This window comes from Stegostoma tigrinum, chromosome 1, assembly GCF_030684315.1.
Source record: "Stegostoma tigrinum isolate sSteTig4 chromosome 1, sSteTig4.hap1, whole genome shotgun sequence".
NCBI lineage: Eukaryota > Metazoa > Chordata > Chondrichthyes > Orectolobiformes > Stegostomatidae > Stegostoma > Stegostoma tigrinum.
Window position 1 is genome coordinate 53,860,099 of NC_081354.1, and position 17,223 is coordinate 53,877,321.

The window sequence follows — 17,223 nt, forward strand, 5'->3', positions numbered from 1 at the left end:
TGGAAATATGTGCAAAAGAAAACATCTTTGACCAGAGGTCCATCCGGCAGTGATCAACATGTAATGTCCTTGAGATCCTGTAGGGAAGGAACAGGATGGATCCTGCCCTGAGCAGACTGTCAAAGTCATTTGGCAGGATGTGTCTATACCATAACTTTGCAACAAGCACCAAGACGTAGCTTAGTTGATGGTGAGAAGGGCACTACCTGTCAGATCTTTTACACATGCCCAGACTCTCTTAACCACTACACGTTGCCCTTGAAGTGGGCGCAAGGAGGAAGAAAACTGTCAAACATCTTCTTTTGGACTGTGCCTTTGTCAAAGAAAGTCTGGCAAGAGATGCAGTGGCTCTTGTCAGGATTCAATCTGAGCAGCTCTGTGACACAGGACTCTGCTCTACGATCTATTCCCCAACCAAGACAAATTTTGAATGCTTTGAAAGGTCATCGACTTAGTGAAAGACACTCTTTGATGTGCCTGGAACTTTTTGGTCTTCCAATGCAAATGTTGCATACTGGCATATTCCAAGGTCTAGGACTATGTGTTAAGGGACAGACTAAAGCTTATGGCATCTGCTGTCAAGGCACAGTGGGGAAATGTCTGAAGAATGTCAAATTCCAATATGTTCATTTTTTTGGAGTCTCTCTCCAGTTTAGCCACCCAAAATTTTATATAATTCCAACATAACCTGGTTGCTTTTATACACTAAGTCTCAGCTAATGGAGCCACTTATGCCACATGCCTGAGTTATGCCGCATTAGCTTCAAAATAAAAGTCAACATTTCATTTCCCTTCTCTATTGTCTGTTAAACTTGTGTTCTAGCTTTATGTGACATTTGCACAAGGACTCCCAAATCCAAGTATGCTGTAGCTTTCTGCAGTTGTTAATAAAACAAAGAACTGCAAATGCTGGAGATTTAAAACAAAAACAGAAAACGCTGGTGAAACGCAGCAGGTCTGGTAGCATCTGTGGGGAGAAAACAGAGTTAATGTTTTAGGTCAGGTGACTTTTCATAAGAACTACAGAGAACTATGGCCCCAGCTCTGTTCTTGGTCTCACTACTTACAGGTTGCCATCTTGAAAATGTCCCATTTATTGCAACACTTCATTTTCTATGAGTTAGCTGATCCTCTATTCATGCTAATATACCATCCTAAATACCATGGGTTTTCATTAAGTAGTCTAATGTGTGGCATGTTATTATACTTGAAAATCCAAAGATACTACATCCATTGCTTCTCCTTTATCTATCCCACCTGTTACTTTCTCAAAGAGTTAAAATACGAATGTCATGTATGATTTTTTTTCATGAAGCCATATTGGCTCTGCTACGTCACATAACCTAATTCTAAATACCCTGCCATTACATTTTTTATAACTGAATAACAGACAGTAACATCTTGCAATAACATCTGTTAAGCTAACTCGCTTATAGTTACCTTGTTTTGTTTCCTTCCCTTCTTTAAATAAAGCTGTTAAATTGGGAGTTTTCTAATCCTCTACAATTTTTCCATGATTCTTAGAAAATTACTCCACTAGTGCATTCACTATGTCTGTAACTAATTATTTTCACATTCCAGGCTGCAAGCCATCAGGTCCGGGTGACTTTTTGGTATTTGGCTTCATTAGTTTCCCTCACATCGTTTTTCTCTAGCGATGGTTTTTGCATTTATTTCCTCTCTTCCTTTAACCCTTATTTTGTAATTTCAGAATTGTATTAGTAAGTTTTACTTTGAACACTTAAACAAAGTATTAATGCACCTCCTCTGTCATTTTTTGTTTCCCCACTATTATCTCCCCAGCCTCATTCACAAAGGGGCCTATGTTAAATTTGACCTCTATCTCTTCCTTTATTCATATTTAAGGAGCTCTTGCTGTCCATCCCAATTTTGTTCGCTACTGATCCCAAATGATTACTACACTAGCCTTGAAGATATGCACAGTGTCACTATCTGAGTAGTTGGCTGTGGGTGTTAGATCATGTGTTAGAGCCTCATGTGTTAGGGCATAGAGTGGAAACATACGGACTACCTCATTGTTCTGAGTGATTCCATATGCTATAGGCTCTCTCATTGTTTAGCTTGCCCCATGATAATAAAAGCCACAAGGTTCAGGAAATGAATCATGCTTGACCCCTGCCTAGTCTGCTCTGTTCCTTTCTGTTGTGGTCCGTCTTGACCTATAAGACAGAACAGCACATTAGTGATTGCTTACTACTGTGTCTATGTGATGGACCAGCAACAGTTAAGTGAGAACCTTGCAGGATTTTTAATTGTGAAAACCTGAAGTGGAGGAGTATCAGGATTTTGACAAATCAAATGCCAGGGGGTTTTCCTGAGTGAGCGCATTAAAAAGCATTGGAGACTGGTGGGTAGATAACATGTGAAGTTGCATTCACTGGCCTAGCCCATCCACAGGAGGTCATTAGACCTGTAGAACTGCTGCTGGGGTGTCAGGTTAAGATACTGGGAACTGATCTCACTGGCTAGTGTCTCCCTGCTCCCATTATATTTTGAAGTTGTCCTTCAGAGACTCCTGGGTCACCTTGTAACCATGTAATCTCTAATCCTGTCTACCAGCCGGAGAATCAATCATCCATGGACACTTTCTATGCCTTTGTATGTATGTTTAGCTTGTAGCAATCATATTAATTTCCTTTAAAGAAGAACAGACAATATTTAAGAGTGGAATGACATAAATACACTTAGTTCAAGGCTTTTCCATCACTTGTTGATTGCACAGGCAGCCAGCAATGCACAGAGAAAATAATAGTACAGTATTCAACCAGCATTACACTACAATTATGGCAATGAAATGGAAGCACTAAATTTGAATGGTGCCCACCTCCAAGAGATACAGTTTGCACTTGAAATCAAGCCAAACCGATTGTTTGCCCAATATCTTTAAACTGAATGCAAAAAGTTCTTCTAATGTTGCCTGGTAATATTCTGTCATAATCCGTTTTCATCTTCCCATTAGCCTTTTTGAAAGGGAAATGGTGTCTAATTTATTACAATTTTTTCAAGAAAGTCTCAACCAGAGCGAATAGGGGAGAACCAGTAGATGTGTTGAATTTGGATTTCCAGAAGTCATTTGACAAGGTATCTCACATTAGATGAAGTCACAAAATAGTTTATACAGGTAGTATATTAGCGTGGATAAAGAACTGGCTGATGGGCAGAAAACAGCAAGTAGCAATAAGGGGTTCTTTTTTAAGTTGGTGACATGTGACCGGTGGAGTTCCACAGGGATCACTGCTGGGAATGCAAATATTTATATTAAAGATTTGGAGGAATGAACAGAATGTACTTTAGCCAAATTTGCTAACACCACAAAAATAGGTAGAAAGGGAAGCTGTGAAGGGGATGCAAACAGCTTCCAGGGAAATATTGATAGATTAAGCAAGTGGGCAAAAACTTGGTAAATAGAGTATAATGAAGGAAAGTGTGAAGTTGTCCATTTTGGAAAGCAGAACAAAAGAGCAAAGCATTATTTAAATGGAGAAAAGTTGCAATAAAGGAACTTGTGCACGACACACAGAAAGCTAACACACAGGTGCAGCAGGTGATCAAAAAGGCGAATGGAATGTTGGCCCTTATTTCAAGGGGGTTGGAGTATAAGGATACGCAAGTCTTACAGACCACATCCGGAGTACTGTGAGCAGCTTTGGTCCCCTTATTTAAGGAAAGATATCATTTCATTCGAGGCAGTTCAAAGAAGGTTCACTAGAATGATACCTGGGATATGAAGGGATTTTCTTATGAGCAAGGATTAAACAGGTTGTGACTCTACTCACTGGAGTTGAGAAGAATGACGGCAATCTCATCGGGACATACAGATTTCTTGATAGGCTTGACAGGATAAATACTGAGTGTGTGTTTCCCATCATGGCAGAGTCTAGGACCAGAGGGAACAGTCTCAGGATAAAGGGCGGCTAATTTAAGGCTGAGATAAGAAGGGACTCCAGAATGGCTAATGTGCCATTATTTAAGGAACACTGTTAAGTAGAAGCCTAGAAACTATAAACCATGAGTCTGACATCAGTGGTTGGAGGGACTTCTGAGAGATAGGATTTACATGTATTTGGAGAGGCAGGGACTGATTAGGGATAGTCAACATGGACCTTGGGTATGGGAAACTGTGCATCACAAACTTGACTGAGTTTTTTGAGGGCATAACCAAAAAGATTGATGATGGCAGAGCGGTGTATGATGTCTACATGGACTTTAGTAAAGCCTCTGACAAGGATCCGCAGGGCAGACTGAATAGCAAAGTTAAATTACTTGGGACTCAGAGAGCTTGTCAGTTAGATACAAAATTGGCTTGACAGTAGGAGGCAATGAGTGGCGATGGAGAGTTGTCTTTTGGACTGGCAGCCTGTGACCAGTGCCATGATGCACGGAAGGTTGCTGGGTCCACTGTTGTTCGTCACTTATATAAATGATTTGGACGAGAATTTAAGAGGTATGATTAGTAAGTTTGCAGATTGGTGGTACAGTCGACAGTGAAGAAGATAATCTAAGATCGAGTTTAAGAGCCGCGAGGTTATGCTGCAGCTCTACAAAACCCTGGTGAGATCACGCTTGGAATATTGTGTCCAATTCTGGTTGCCCTATTATAGGAAAGATGTGGAGGCTTTGGAGAGGGTGCAAAGGAGGGTTACCAGGATGCTGCCTGGACCGGAGGGCTTGTCTTACGAGGAGAGGTTGACTGAGCTCGGACTTTTCTCTCTGGAGAGAAGGAGGAAGAGAGGTGACCTGATCGAGGTGTACAAGGTAATGAGAGGCATGGATAGAGTCGATAGCCAGAGACTTTTCCCCAGGGCACGATTGACTGCCACGAGGGGTCATAGTTTTAAGGCGTTAGGAGGAAGGTATAGAGGAGACGTCAGAGGGAGGTTCTTCACCCAGAGAGCTATGAGCACATGGAATAGTTTGCCAGTGGTAGTCGTGGAAGTGGAGTCATTAGTGACATTTAAGCGACTGCCGGACATGCACATGGACAGCAGTGAATTGAGGGGAATGCAGGTTAGGTTATTTTATTTTTGGATTGGATTATTCCACAGCACAACATCGTGGACCGAAGGGCCTGTACTGTGCTGTACTTTTCTATGTTCTATGTTCTAAGATTACAAAGAAGTGGGCTTCACAGTCAGCATGGGTGTGAAGGGCATCGTGGAAGACCATCCCTGGTGACAAGCAGGAGTTAGGGCATCTGACCAGAGTGCTCAAACAATGCTCAGTAGCATTCTGAGAGTTAGTATGAGTGTGAACGGCATTATGGATGAACCTGATGATAAAGAATGGTCAGCCCCAAACGTTACATTACTGTAGTGTTTCCATCCCTCCTTCCTCTTCTAATCAAATAAAAGGGAGGGGCAAGGTTCACAGGAGAAAAGACAGAACTTTGTGAGAGGAAGGTTAGCAGCAAGCCCAAACAGCTTGTGGACGCAGTTATTGGTGAGTAGCAAATAAGTTTTGAGGAATTGTTATTGGAGAAGACAGCACCAACAGTTTCACTTTAGTGTTAGAAGTATTTGACATTGTAAGGATTAATTAAGTTAAAAGGGTAACACGTGGCAGGAAAGCTCTAAATCGTGGTCTTCTCCTTTTGTTCAAGCTAGGAAGCTGGGCATACTTCCAGTGCCCGGAAAGTTTCTCCAGCTACAACTCCATTTTGCAGTTGAAGCGGTGTGTGGGGACATCGTGGAGCATTTGTGAGGCGGAGAGTATCATGGATAGCACATATGGAGAGGTGGTCATATCACAGATTCAGACTCCACAGGTAGGAAGGGAGTGGGTGACCCTTAGGCAGGGCAGAAGGGCTAAGCAGGTAGTTCAAGAATCTCCTGTGGGTATTTCCCTGCAAAACTGATATACCGTTTTGGATACCGTTGAGGGGAATAGCTTCTCAAGGATAACAGCAGCAGCCAAATTGATGGCACCATGGTTAGCTCTGCTGCATAGAGAGGGAGAAATAGGCATAGAAATGCTTTAGTTATAGAGGACTTAATCGTAAGAGGAATAGATAGGTGTTTTTGCAGCTGCGAACAAGAGTCCAAGATAGTGTGTTGCGTCCCTGGTGTTAAGGTTCTGGATGTCTCAAAGTGTTTGCAGGACATTTGCAGGGTGGGGGGAAGGGTCAGCCAGTGATCCTGGTACACATTGGTACCAACCATATAAGTTTTTTTTTAAAAAAGGATGAGGTCCTAAAAGCATAACATAGAGAACTAGGAAGTTGAAATGTAGGACCTCAAAGGTAGTTATTTCAGGATTACTAGCATTGCCATGAGCTAGTCAGAGTAGAAACAGCAGGAAACATAGGATAAAAGATGGTGTGAGGGAGGGGGTTTCAGATTTGCATTGCATTGGGACTGGTTCTGGGGAAGGTGGGGTCTGTACAAACTGGATGGGTTACACTGGGGCAAGACTGGGACTGATGTCCTTCAGAAGAATGCTGTACTTGTTGGGTGATTGGGGGAGATTTAAACAAGTGTGGCAGGGGAATGGGAATCAGAAGAGTATGGCAGGTACATGCGAAAATTGATGGAGAGGTAGATACCACGGCAAACATGACGAGGAACAAGAACAGGCAAAGAAATGTTACTGAAAAGAGCAAGGGAGGTGGCCTGAAATGCATGTGTTTCAATTCAACAAGTATAATAGGCAAGGCAGATGAACTGAGAGCATTGGTTAATACTTGGAACTATAACACAGAACATAGAACATAGAACAATACAGCACAGAACAGACCTTTCGGCCCTCGATGTTGTGCCGACCTGTGAACTAATCTAAGCCCCTTGCCCTACACTATCCCATCATTATCCATATGCTTATCCAAGGACTGTTTAAATGCCACTAATGTGGCTGAGTTAACTACACTGGCAGGCAGGGTGTTCCACGCCCTTACCACTCTCTGAGTAAAGAACCTGTCTCTGACATCTGTCTTAAATCTATCACCCCTCAATTTGTAGCTATGTCCCCTTGTACAAGCTGAAGTCATCATCCTCAGATAACATTATTACAATTATACAGACTTGGCTGAAAGCGGGGCAGGTCTGGCAGCTGAATGTCCCAGGATTTAAATGTTTCAGGTGTGATAGAATGGAATATAAAAGAGGTGGGGGAGTTGCATTACTGGTAAAGGAGTATCTAACCATCTGTACTGAGGGTGAATACATCAAAGGACTCGTGCAGTGAAGCAATATGAATGGAACTCAGGATTAGAAAATGTGAAATCACAATGCTGGGGATATATTATAGGCCTCCCAAGTGCCAGAGGGAGATGGAGGAGAGAACATCTAGACAGATTTTGGAAAAATGTAGAAACAGAAGGATTATCTGGTGGATGATTTTAACTTCCCCCACATTGAGTGTGACTCACTTTGTGCTAGGAACTTGGATGGGCCAAAACTTCAAAAGACTTTTCAGGAGAGTTTCTTGACTTTGTATGTAAACAGTCCACCAAGGGAGTGGGCTATACTGGACCTGGTTTTGAGAAATGAGCCTGGCCAGGTGAGTGAGCATTTCGGGCGTGGTGGCCATAATAAACGTGAATTTTTAAGTATTCATGGATAGGGATAACAACATATATAAAAAGCAAGAGGGTAGCCAGAAAAAGTGTTGGCCCACTAAAGGGCAAAGGAGAAAATCTGTGTTTAGAACTAGAAGAGGTAGGTGAGGTCCTAAATGAATACTTTGTGTTAGTATTCACCCAAAGAGAAGGAATTGGTGAAGGATGATCTCGGAGAAGGGCATGTCAAATTTCCAAGCCAAGTGGCTACTAAAAAGGAAGCGGTGTTGTGCGTCTTTAAAAGTATAAAGGTAGATTAGTCCTCAAGTCCTGATGGGGTCTATCCTAGAATATTGAGGGATGCAAGAGAAAAAATTGCTAGAGTACTGACAGACATCTTTGTATCCACATTGGCCACAGGTCCCAGAGGACTGGAAAATAGCCAACCTTGTTTAAGAAGGATAGCAGGGATAATCCAGGAAATTACAGGGCTGTGAGGTTCATGTCAGTGGTAGGGAAATTATTTGAAAAGATTCTCAGGGACAAGACCTGTATGCATTTAGAAGCAAATAGACTTATTAGTGATGGACAGCATGGTGTCATGCAAGTGAGGTCATGCCTCACTAAGTTGATTGAGTTTTTTAAAGTAAGTGGTGAAGATGCTTGATGAGGCAAAAGCAGCTGATGTTGTCTACATGGACTTCAGTAAAGCCTCTGACAAGGTCTCTCATAGCAGACTGGTAAAAAAAGGTAAAGTCATATGGTATAAGAGTGAGCTGGCAAGATGCATTAGTCATAGGAGATAGAGGGTAACGGTGGAAGGGTGATTTTCAGAATGGAAGGTTGTGATTAGCAGTGTTTCACAGGGATCTGTGTTGGGACCTCTGCTGTTTGTGGTGTACATAAATGATTAGAATATGTAGCCGGTCTAATTAATAAGTTTGCGGAAGATACAAAGATTGGTCGAGTTGCGAATAGTGGTGAGAATTGTCAGAGGATACAGCAGGACATAGGTCAGTTGGAGGCATGGGTAGAAAACTGGCAGATGGAGTTTAGTACATACAAATGTGAGGTGCTGCATTTTGGAAGGTCAAGTATAGGTAGAAATTAAACAGTGAATGGCAGAAACCTTAGGAGTATTGATATGAAGAGGGATCTGGGTGTGCAGGTCCACAGATCACTGAAGGTGGCAGCACAGGTAGATAAGGTAGTGAAAAAGGCCTACGGCACGCTTACCTTCATTGGAAAGGGCACTGAGTATAAGGGTGGGCAAGTTATGCTGCAGCTTTATAGAACTTCAGTTAGGCCACACTTTGAATATTGCGCACAGTTCTGGTCACCACACTACCAGAAAGATGCAGGTGCATTCCAGAGGGTACAGAAAAGGTTTACCAAACTGTTGCTTAGTATGGGGGATTTTAGCTATGAAGAAGGGTTGGATAGACGGGGTTCATTTTCACTGGAAAGCAGGAGGTTGACAGGTGGCCTGATAGAAGTTTATAAGATTGTGACTGGCATGGATAGAGTATAAAGTATGAGGCTTTTTCCTCAGGGTGGCAAGGTTAATTACTAGAGGACACAGGTTCAAGGTGTTGGTTGGGGGGGTGGTGGGTGGAAGTTTAACAGAGATGTGAGAGATAGGTTTTTCACACAAACGGTGTTGAGTGCCTGGAAAATGCGGCTGGAGAGGTGGCGGAAGCAGACACAATAGCAACATTCAAGAATCACCTGGATGAAATCATGAGCAAGAAGGGAATAGAGGGATTCAAATCCTGTAAGTGAAGATAGTTTTCGTATGATTAGATTAGATTCCCTACAGTGTGGAAACAGGCCCTTCGGCCCAACAAGTCCACACCGCCCCTTGAAGAATCCCACCCAGGCCCATCCCCCTATAACCCACACACCCCGAATACTATGGACAATTTAGCATGGCCAATCCACCTAGCTTGCACACCTTTGGGCTGTGGGAGGAAACTGGAGCACACAGAGGGAACCCACACAGACATGGGGAGCATGCGCAAACTCCGCACAGACAGTCGCCCGAGGTTGGAATCAAACCCGGGTCCCTGGTGCTGTGAGGCTGCAGTGCTAACCACTGAGCCACTGTGCCGCCCTAGGAGGAAGAGCAAAATGTCTCTGCAGAGGCTTGGAGGGCCAAATGGCCTATAACTGTGCTGTGTTGTGTTGTTCTTTGTTAATCTTGATCAGTTGGGCCAATGGACTGAGGAGTGGCAGATCGAGCTTAATTTCGATAAATGCGATGTATTGCATTTTGGTAAAGCGAACAAGGATAGGACTTAAAAAGTTAATGGTAGGGCCCCACAAAGTCGAACAGAGATACGTGGGGTTCAGGTACTTGGTTCTTTGCAAGTTGTGTCACCGGTAGACTGGGTGGTTAAGACGGCATTTGGCATGTTTTCCTTCATTGCACAGACCTTTGAGTATCTGCACAGGGACATGTTGAAGCTGAACAGACGAGGTCACTTTTGGAGTACTATGTACAGTTCTGGTTGCCCTGCTATTCAAAGCGTATTCTTAAACTAAAGAGCGTTCAGAAAAGACTTATGAAGGTATTGCCGGAACTGGAGGGTTTGAGTTCTAGGGATAGACTGGATAGGCTAGGACTTTTTTCACTGGAGCATAGGAGGTTGAGGGTGACATTGTACAGGTTTACAAAATCATGAGGGTCATAGATATGGTGAATAGCAAAGATCTTTTCCCGAGGTGGGGATGTTCAAAACCAGGGGACATATTGTTAAGGTGAGTTGAAGTAGATTTAATACGGTCGTGAGGAGAAACAGTTTCGCACAGAGGTAGCTCATATGTGAAATGAACTGCCAGAGAAGTGGCAAGTAGATACAGTTACAACATTTAAAAGACATTTGGATAAGTACATGAACAGGAAAGTTTGAGAGGGAAAGGGGCCAAACACAGTCAAATGGGATTACTTTGATTTGGGAAACTTGGTCAGCATGGATGAGTTGGACCAAAGAGTCTGTATCCATGCTGTATGGCTCCATGATTTTCAATATCCATTGAATCCCTACAGTGTGGAAACAGGCCCTTCAGCCCAACAAGTCCACACCAACCCATGGAGCATCCCACCATGACTCATTCCCCAAAACCATCTAATCTACACAGCCCAGACACAATGGACAATTTAGCATGGCCAATCCACATAGCCTACACATCTTTGGACTGTGGGAGGAAGCTGGAGCACCCAAAGCAAACCTAGCAGACACAGGGAGGATGTGCAAACTCCACACAGATAGTAGCCTGAGGGTGATTTGAACCCAGGCCCCTGGTGCTGTGAGGCAACAGTGCTAACTACTGAGCCACCGTGCCACCTCTTAGAGGGGTGTGAATCTTTGTGACGGAGAGCTTGTGTACATTTCAACCTGAGATTGATAAATTCCTGATCAGGAGGTGAAAGAAGGGTTAAAGGGAAAGAGTCGAAAAGTGGACGTAGAAGTGGGTAGAAAAGAGGAACACGAGATCAGTCATGATCACATTGAATGGTGGTGCAGGCTCAAAGAGCCAACGTCCCACTCCTGTTCTATTTCCTATCATCTTCCCATCTGGTACAGAGGTTGATCTTGCCCTAGATATGATTTGAATTTTAACAGCTCATATTTATGGCATTTATAAAAGAAACTGGAAGTACACCGAATTTACATCCAAATAATTGCTTACACTGAAAAGCAAATGATTCTGAGACTGAGAGCACTTTGTTTAAGACATCTCCCCAGTTTGAAAAGTTCCTCTTTAAAATTTGTTTTCTATGTTTAATTCATCGGCAAATCAATTCCATTTTTTAATCCTTCATTTCCTAATTCATAGATTCATCAAATCCCTACAGTGTAGGGGATGGCCAGTCGGCCCATCCAGTCCACACCAACCCTCCAAAGAGCATCCCACCCAAATCTTCCTCCTTAACCTATCCTCAATAAACCACATTATCCACGACTAACCCATCTAACCTGCACATCCCTGAACACTGCGCAGTAATTTAGCATGGCCAATCCACCTAACCTGTCCATTTTTGGACCGTGGGAGATAACTGCAGCAACCAGAGGAAACCCACGCAGGCCTGGGGGGAAATGTGCAAATTCCACACAAATAGTCACCTGAGGGTGGGAATCAAATCTGTGTCCCTGGTGTTGTGAGGCAGCAGTGATAACTACTGATCTGCCATACTGAAATGTTGTCAAAGGTTTTTATTCCCAGAGAATAGTAGATTGTTACCACAAAGACTAAGCCATTTAGCCCATCAAATCCGTGTATGCAAGTTTCGGAGTCACTTTTCTAATTCCATTTTTCTGTTTAGTCTTCAAATACTCTTTTTCTTCTTTCTTGGCAACTAAGTAAATCTATTTTAAGATCATTTAGTATGAAAAATACTTAGCTGTTCCCTTTTTTGCTGTTTTTCCTCAAGATTTTGTTGAATATATTTTCCATTGGGATGCGAATAGTTTCCCTTGTTATCATTGTATTCCCTTTATTACAATTCTGTAATTGATAATTCATTTTACCTGTTTTAGAATTAAGTCTGAAGAATTTTCCATCAGATAATAGCATAAACGATAAATGAGAATTTTCTCCTGAATCCCAATCTATTGCTTGTACTTTTCCAACCAGGCCATGAGGAATGGGGTTTTCTTCAATTGTGAAAAAGTACAAATTTTGCGTAAATATAGGAGGATTATCATTTTCATCCATAACATTAACAATTACAGATGCAGCCACACTTTGCTTTAAGTGTTCCTCTGGATTTATGGCAAATACCTTAAAGTTGTAACTTTGCTTCTTTTCATAGTCCAGAGCTTTATGAATGTAAATCCAGCCACTAGCAGCATGAATGCCAAACGTTAATGAATCCAAGTTTTGCTGAAGTGAATAAACTAAGCCCGGGGACACCATAAAATCTTGCTTGTTAGCATGAACTTGCAAAATTCTCATATTTAATGGTGCAGATTCACTGACTTCAACTTGGTAAACTAGTGTTTCAAATGTCAAATTACTATCCAAATGGTCAAAATTCACTAACAACATGAACACAGCGCTCAGCGGTTGGGCTCCCTGGTCACTTGCTACAATATGTATACTGTATTGTTGTTTCATTGATGGAACAGTCCTGTTCAGATAAAGCGTTCCATATATGTAATCAATGGTAAAAGTTTGTTTATAGTCATTCTGTAGACTGTACATGACCATTCCATTTAATCCACTGTCTTTGTCTTCAGCATAGGCAACGAATATAACTGTTCCCGGCAAGGTATTTTTTGAAATGGTAATACTTTCAGATTCTTGATAGAAAGCTGGTGCATTATCATTAACATCAGTAATTGTTATATTGACCTGTGCACAGCTGTAGACAGGACAGCTGCTGGTTTGAAACTCTATAGTAAGCAACACAAAAGGTTGGGCTTCATGATCTAAGTGCTTACTACTTCTGATAAGACCCGATTCAGATTCAACGGAAAAGTAGCCATATGGATCACCAGAGGAAATTCTGTATTTCAATTCTAGAGAATCTGAAAAAGGGAAAAATGATTAAACATTTTAGATTAAATACAAATTCATACAAACATAGATATTAACTTCTCCAAAGTCATGTTATTTTTCTTAATCGGCTAATGGCTCTCAGCACACATTAAGCTGTTGACTTCACTCCTTGATAAAACCATATAGTAAACCCTTTTTAATCGGAAAAATGTACATTCAATTTGATATCTTCAAATTTTACACAATGTCCTTAAAAATATATTCCAAATATTACCTTCTCATGTTCTTAAATGTTGAGTTATGCCAATCTGCTAAGAAAATATGCAGCATAAAGAATGCTATGCATTCATCACCATTTACCACTATATTCAGCTATGGCCTGAAACACAGATCTAAATTTTTGCTCCTGGATTAGTTAATGGATTTCATGATGTTTCCCACTTGCTGCACCCACAATGGGAACAATTACATCAAATGATGGGGTCTTCGTTATGGGGAGGCTAATGGAAGAAAATGATGGAGGCACTTATGCCACCTAACAATCAGACTGGAGGTGGGCACGGGCTGCCAAGTGCTGAGTAGGCTGGTTAAGGGCACACTGTCCCGTTTGTTTCTATAAATGTTAGTCCCTCTGACACCCCTCATCGTCTCCCTGTAGGCCCCCAACTTCCTATTTTAACTCAGCACCTCAAAACTTCATGGCTCCTCAACTCCCTTTCCACTGATTTAAGGCTTGAAATAGAATAATAAGCACAATGCTGCCTGATCTGTATTTGCTCATTTATACCTGCTCCCTTTCCAACACTGTAAACTGCAACACTACTCAGTGACACCTCAGCGGTAACTTACAGCTGAGGCGGCAGAGGTCCAAACTTCCTGAGGAAGCCTAGACTACTCCCATAACCCCAGGTCGAAGGCAGAAAAGTTAAATATCAGTAATAGGAACAGTAATGAGCCATTCAACACCTCAAACATTCTCTGCCATTTAGTAAGATAGAAGTGATTTTAGCGAGTTTTGGGAAGATTTGTAGCTCAGGTTGAGGTTCTGGATGTGAGTTTGCTCGCTGAGCTGGAAGGTTCGTTTTCAGACTTTTCATCACCATACTAGGTAACATCATCAGTGAGCCTCTGACGAAGCGCTGGTGTTATGTCCCGCTTTCTATTTATCTGGTTAGGTTTCCTTGGGTTGGTGGTGTATCTGGTTAGGTTTCCTTGGGTTGGTGATGTGAACATCACCAACCCAAGGAAACCTAACCAGATAAATAGAAAGCGGGACGTAACACCAGCGCTTCGTCGGAGGCTCACTGATGATGTTACCTAGTATGGTGACAAAACGTCTGAAAACGAACCTTCCAGCTCAGCGAGCAAACTCACATCCAGAAGTGATTTTCCACTACAGCCACACCTTCCTACAGTAGCATCATTTTTCCTTGATTTCCTTAGTATCCAGAATTTTAGCAATCTCTGACATTATACATTTTTCAGTGTACTATTCTACTTCTGTACTTGAGTACACATGATAATAAAATCTAGAATTTTAAAAAATCTAATCTAATCTCCAGTTTATAATTAACAGTACTAGAGTAAAGTTAAAGAAAGTTAAAGTAAGTAAAGTGATTTAAAACATGGGACTTCATATGTAGATGCAACCGTCAAGGAGGCACAACAATGCCTCTTCTTCCACAAGTGGCTCAGGAAATTTGGCATGTCTATAAGGACCCTTACCAACCTTTACTGATGCACCACTGGAAGTATATTGTCGGGATGCAGAACTGCCAGGTCTGGCAATTGCTCTTCCCAGGACCATAAAACTACAGAAGGTGGTGTACCGAGCCCATCCACAGAGATAATGTGGTGTGAAGGCGGATGAACACAGCAGGCCAAGTAGCATCAAGAGGAGCAGGAAAGCAGACGTTTTGGGTCTCAACTCACTGCTGCGGAAAGGCTGCCAACAAAGGCCCATCACAACCCGGTAATGGTCTCCTGCAACCTCTTCCATCAGGCAGAAGTTATAGAAACCTGAAGACATGCACAAGCAGGTTCAGGAACAGCTTCTTCCCAGGCATTATGTGTAGAAAGTCTATAAAATCATGTTAATGAGCTGACCTCTCTGATCAAATGAGCCTCAAGCCAGCTAATTATCAGTGAAGTTCTAAACGTTTATCTAAAAGATCTAAAATAGTTAAACAATCATATGTAGTGGATATATATTTTTATATATGCGTGTGGAAACACAGCTCAACTTATCTTTGAAGAACATTGGCCACCTGTAACCCACCTTGGATATTTGCAATCTGTACTCTTCCAACAACACTCCCTATAGGGACACTTTCTAGTATAGTAAAGGAATAAGAAGATTGCTCGAACACTGTCGGAGCTAGAGAGCTTTGCAGAATGTGGACAGTTACAGTTGCATTCATAGGTGAAGTCAAATTGCCACCATCACGTGCAGAAATTTTCAACTGCACATCAGAAACCTGTAGATGACTGAAGATAGAAGTTAAATACACTGCACCTAGAAAATAAAAAGAAAGCAATATAAGCCTCCACGTCATCAGATTTAAACTGACATATTTAAAGAATTTAGCATTAAATGAAATAGGAAAATGTCTCGTCATTCTCCTGCCTTTTGCCCATTTAAATTAATGGAAAGAAACCGGATTTTGCTGTTTCCCAGTATGTGCTCCTGAAACCATGGAAATAATATGTCCTGAAGTGTTGTTCTTAGCTGACATTTTCTGTTTCTGACTCACAAATTCAACCAGTTAGTTTGATACATCTTTGTCTAGGATAAAACCAAGGTTTGTCAAAGTTACATTTCAATTTACCTTTCAGTGGGACTTAAAGTATTAGGTAAGACAACATAAATACAGAAGTAGAGTATTATTCAGCATCAGATTAACTCAATTTGTAGGCAACTGTTCACACACCCTGATATTGACAGCGTCTACTGTATGCACAAAGTTACACGTTTTCATTTTTTCCTAGGATGACAGCATCGATGGCAAGGTCAGCATTTATTGTTCATATGTAATTGCCCTTGTAAAGGCATCAAATTCAGACAGATATTCACAAGGCTGCACCAATCTTTAACATTTGAGATTTAAACCATTTTTTTAAGGAGGTGGGATTTTTTGGGATGGAGGTTGGTGGAAGGAAGAAAGGTTAACAATAAGAAGTTCACATCACTTAAACAAATAACTTCATTTTTCAGTAAAGAAGCACTTCTGACCTTATCTTACCTTACAAGATAATGAGGCTTTTATATTTCATTGAATAATGGAACCATTATGGATTTAAGATAAAACTATCTTCAAAGAAAGGCATTTTAATAGTGACTAATTTTAGGTCCAATTAAAAATCATGTTTTTGAGTCAGTGATGAAATGATGAATGCTGGAACTTTTTTTTTTGGGGGGGGGGGGGTAATGCCGCTATTGATTACATTCTAAAATGGCACAGGTGTCAACGTTGTGTCTCCGGTGAGCAAGGATCAGAAGTCTTAATGCCAAACATCTGGGCTACAGCTCAAATTCTCAATTAAATTTAGACTGAGAGAATAGCAATGAGCAGACGGGTAGTGGTTTCCAGAGGAAAGCAAATTTGACAAGAGTCAATCTTCTTTCTTTACAACATTGGTAAAGACTGATCTTTTAGTCAGGATCTGGGACATTCCATGAACTGGAAGGACTTAAAATACAGAGGCAGATCTGGTACAGGACATTATCAGTTTTACTAAACGATAAATTTGGTAGAAATGAATGTGATTACTATAGCAAAGTACAATATGAACAACGTAAAGTTGAAATCAGAAGAAATAATTTTATTATACCTGTCGAGGAGTCTACAGAGAACAGAGAAGAGAAGTTTCCAGCTAGAAGTTCATATGACACCTTTCCATTGACTCCAGAATCCCTGTCAGAGGCCATCACATTTGTAATCTCTGTTCCTGGCTGTGTATGGCTGCTGATGCTGGTTACATAAGTCAATGGGTTGAATAAAGGCTGGTTATCGTTGATGTCTTGTAGATCTAAGTGGATAAATGACTGGGCACTCAAACCACCCTATAGAAAAATAATAATTGACACTAATCTAACATTTATGTAATTGCATGCAACTGTGAATATAATCTCCGGATTACTACCTGAGCCACAAACTAACTGGCACCGGGTCAACATATTGAAGAGTTATGTTCAAAGACTGATG

General features: G+C 41.5%; 1 protein-coding gene across 9 annotated transcripts in view; it reads right to left on the reverse strand.

Annotated features, from left to right (window-relative positions):
* The window catches only part of dchs2 (dachsous cadherin-related 2), a 129,027-nt gene that overhangs the window by 91,234 nt on the left and 20,570 nt on the right, over positions 1–17,223 (reverse strand). For 8 of the 9 annotated variants that reach the window (XM_048533831.2, XM_048533797.2, XM_048533824.2 and 5 more), the window contains exons 3-5: positions 16,850–17,081; positions 15,297–15,533; positions 12,046–13,047 (exon numbers count right to left, since the gene is read on the reverse strand). In XM_048533831.2, coding sequence (XP_048389788.2) covers positions 12,046–13,047; positions 15,297–15,533; positions 16,850–17,081 — 1,471 coding nt within the window. The remainder of the gene's footprint in view (positions 1–12,045; positions 13,048–15,296; positions 15,534–16,849; positions 17,082–17,223) is intronic. The other variant, XM_048533839.2, reaches the window with a different exon arrangement.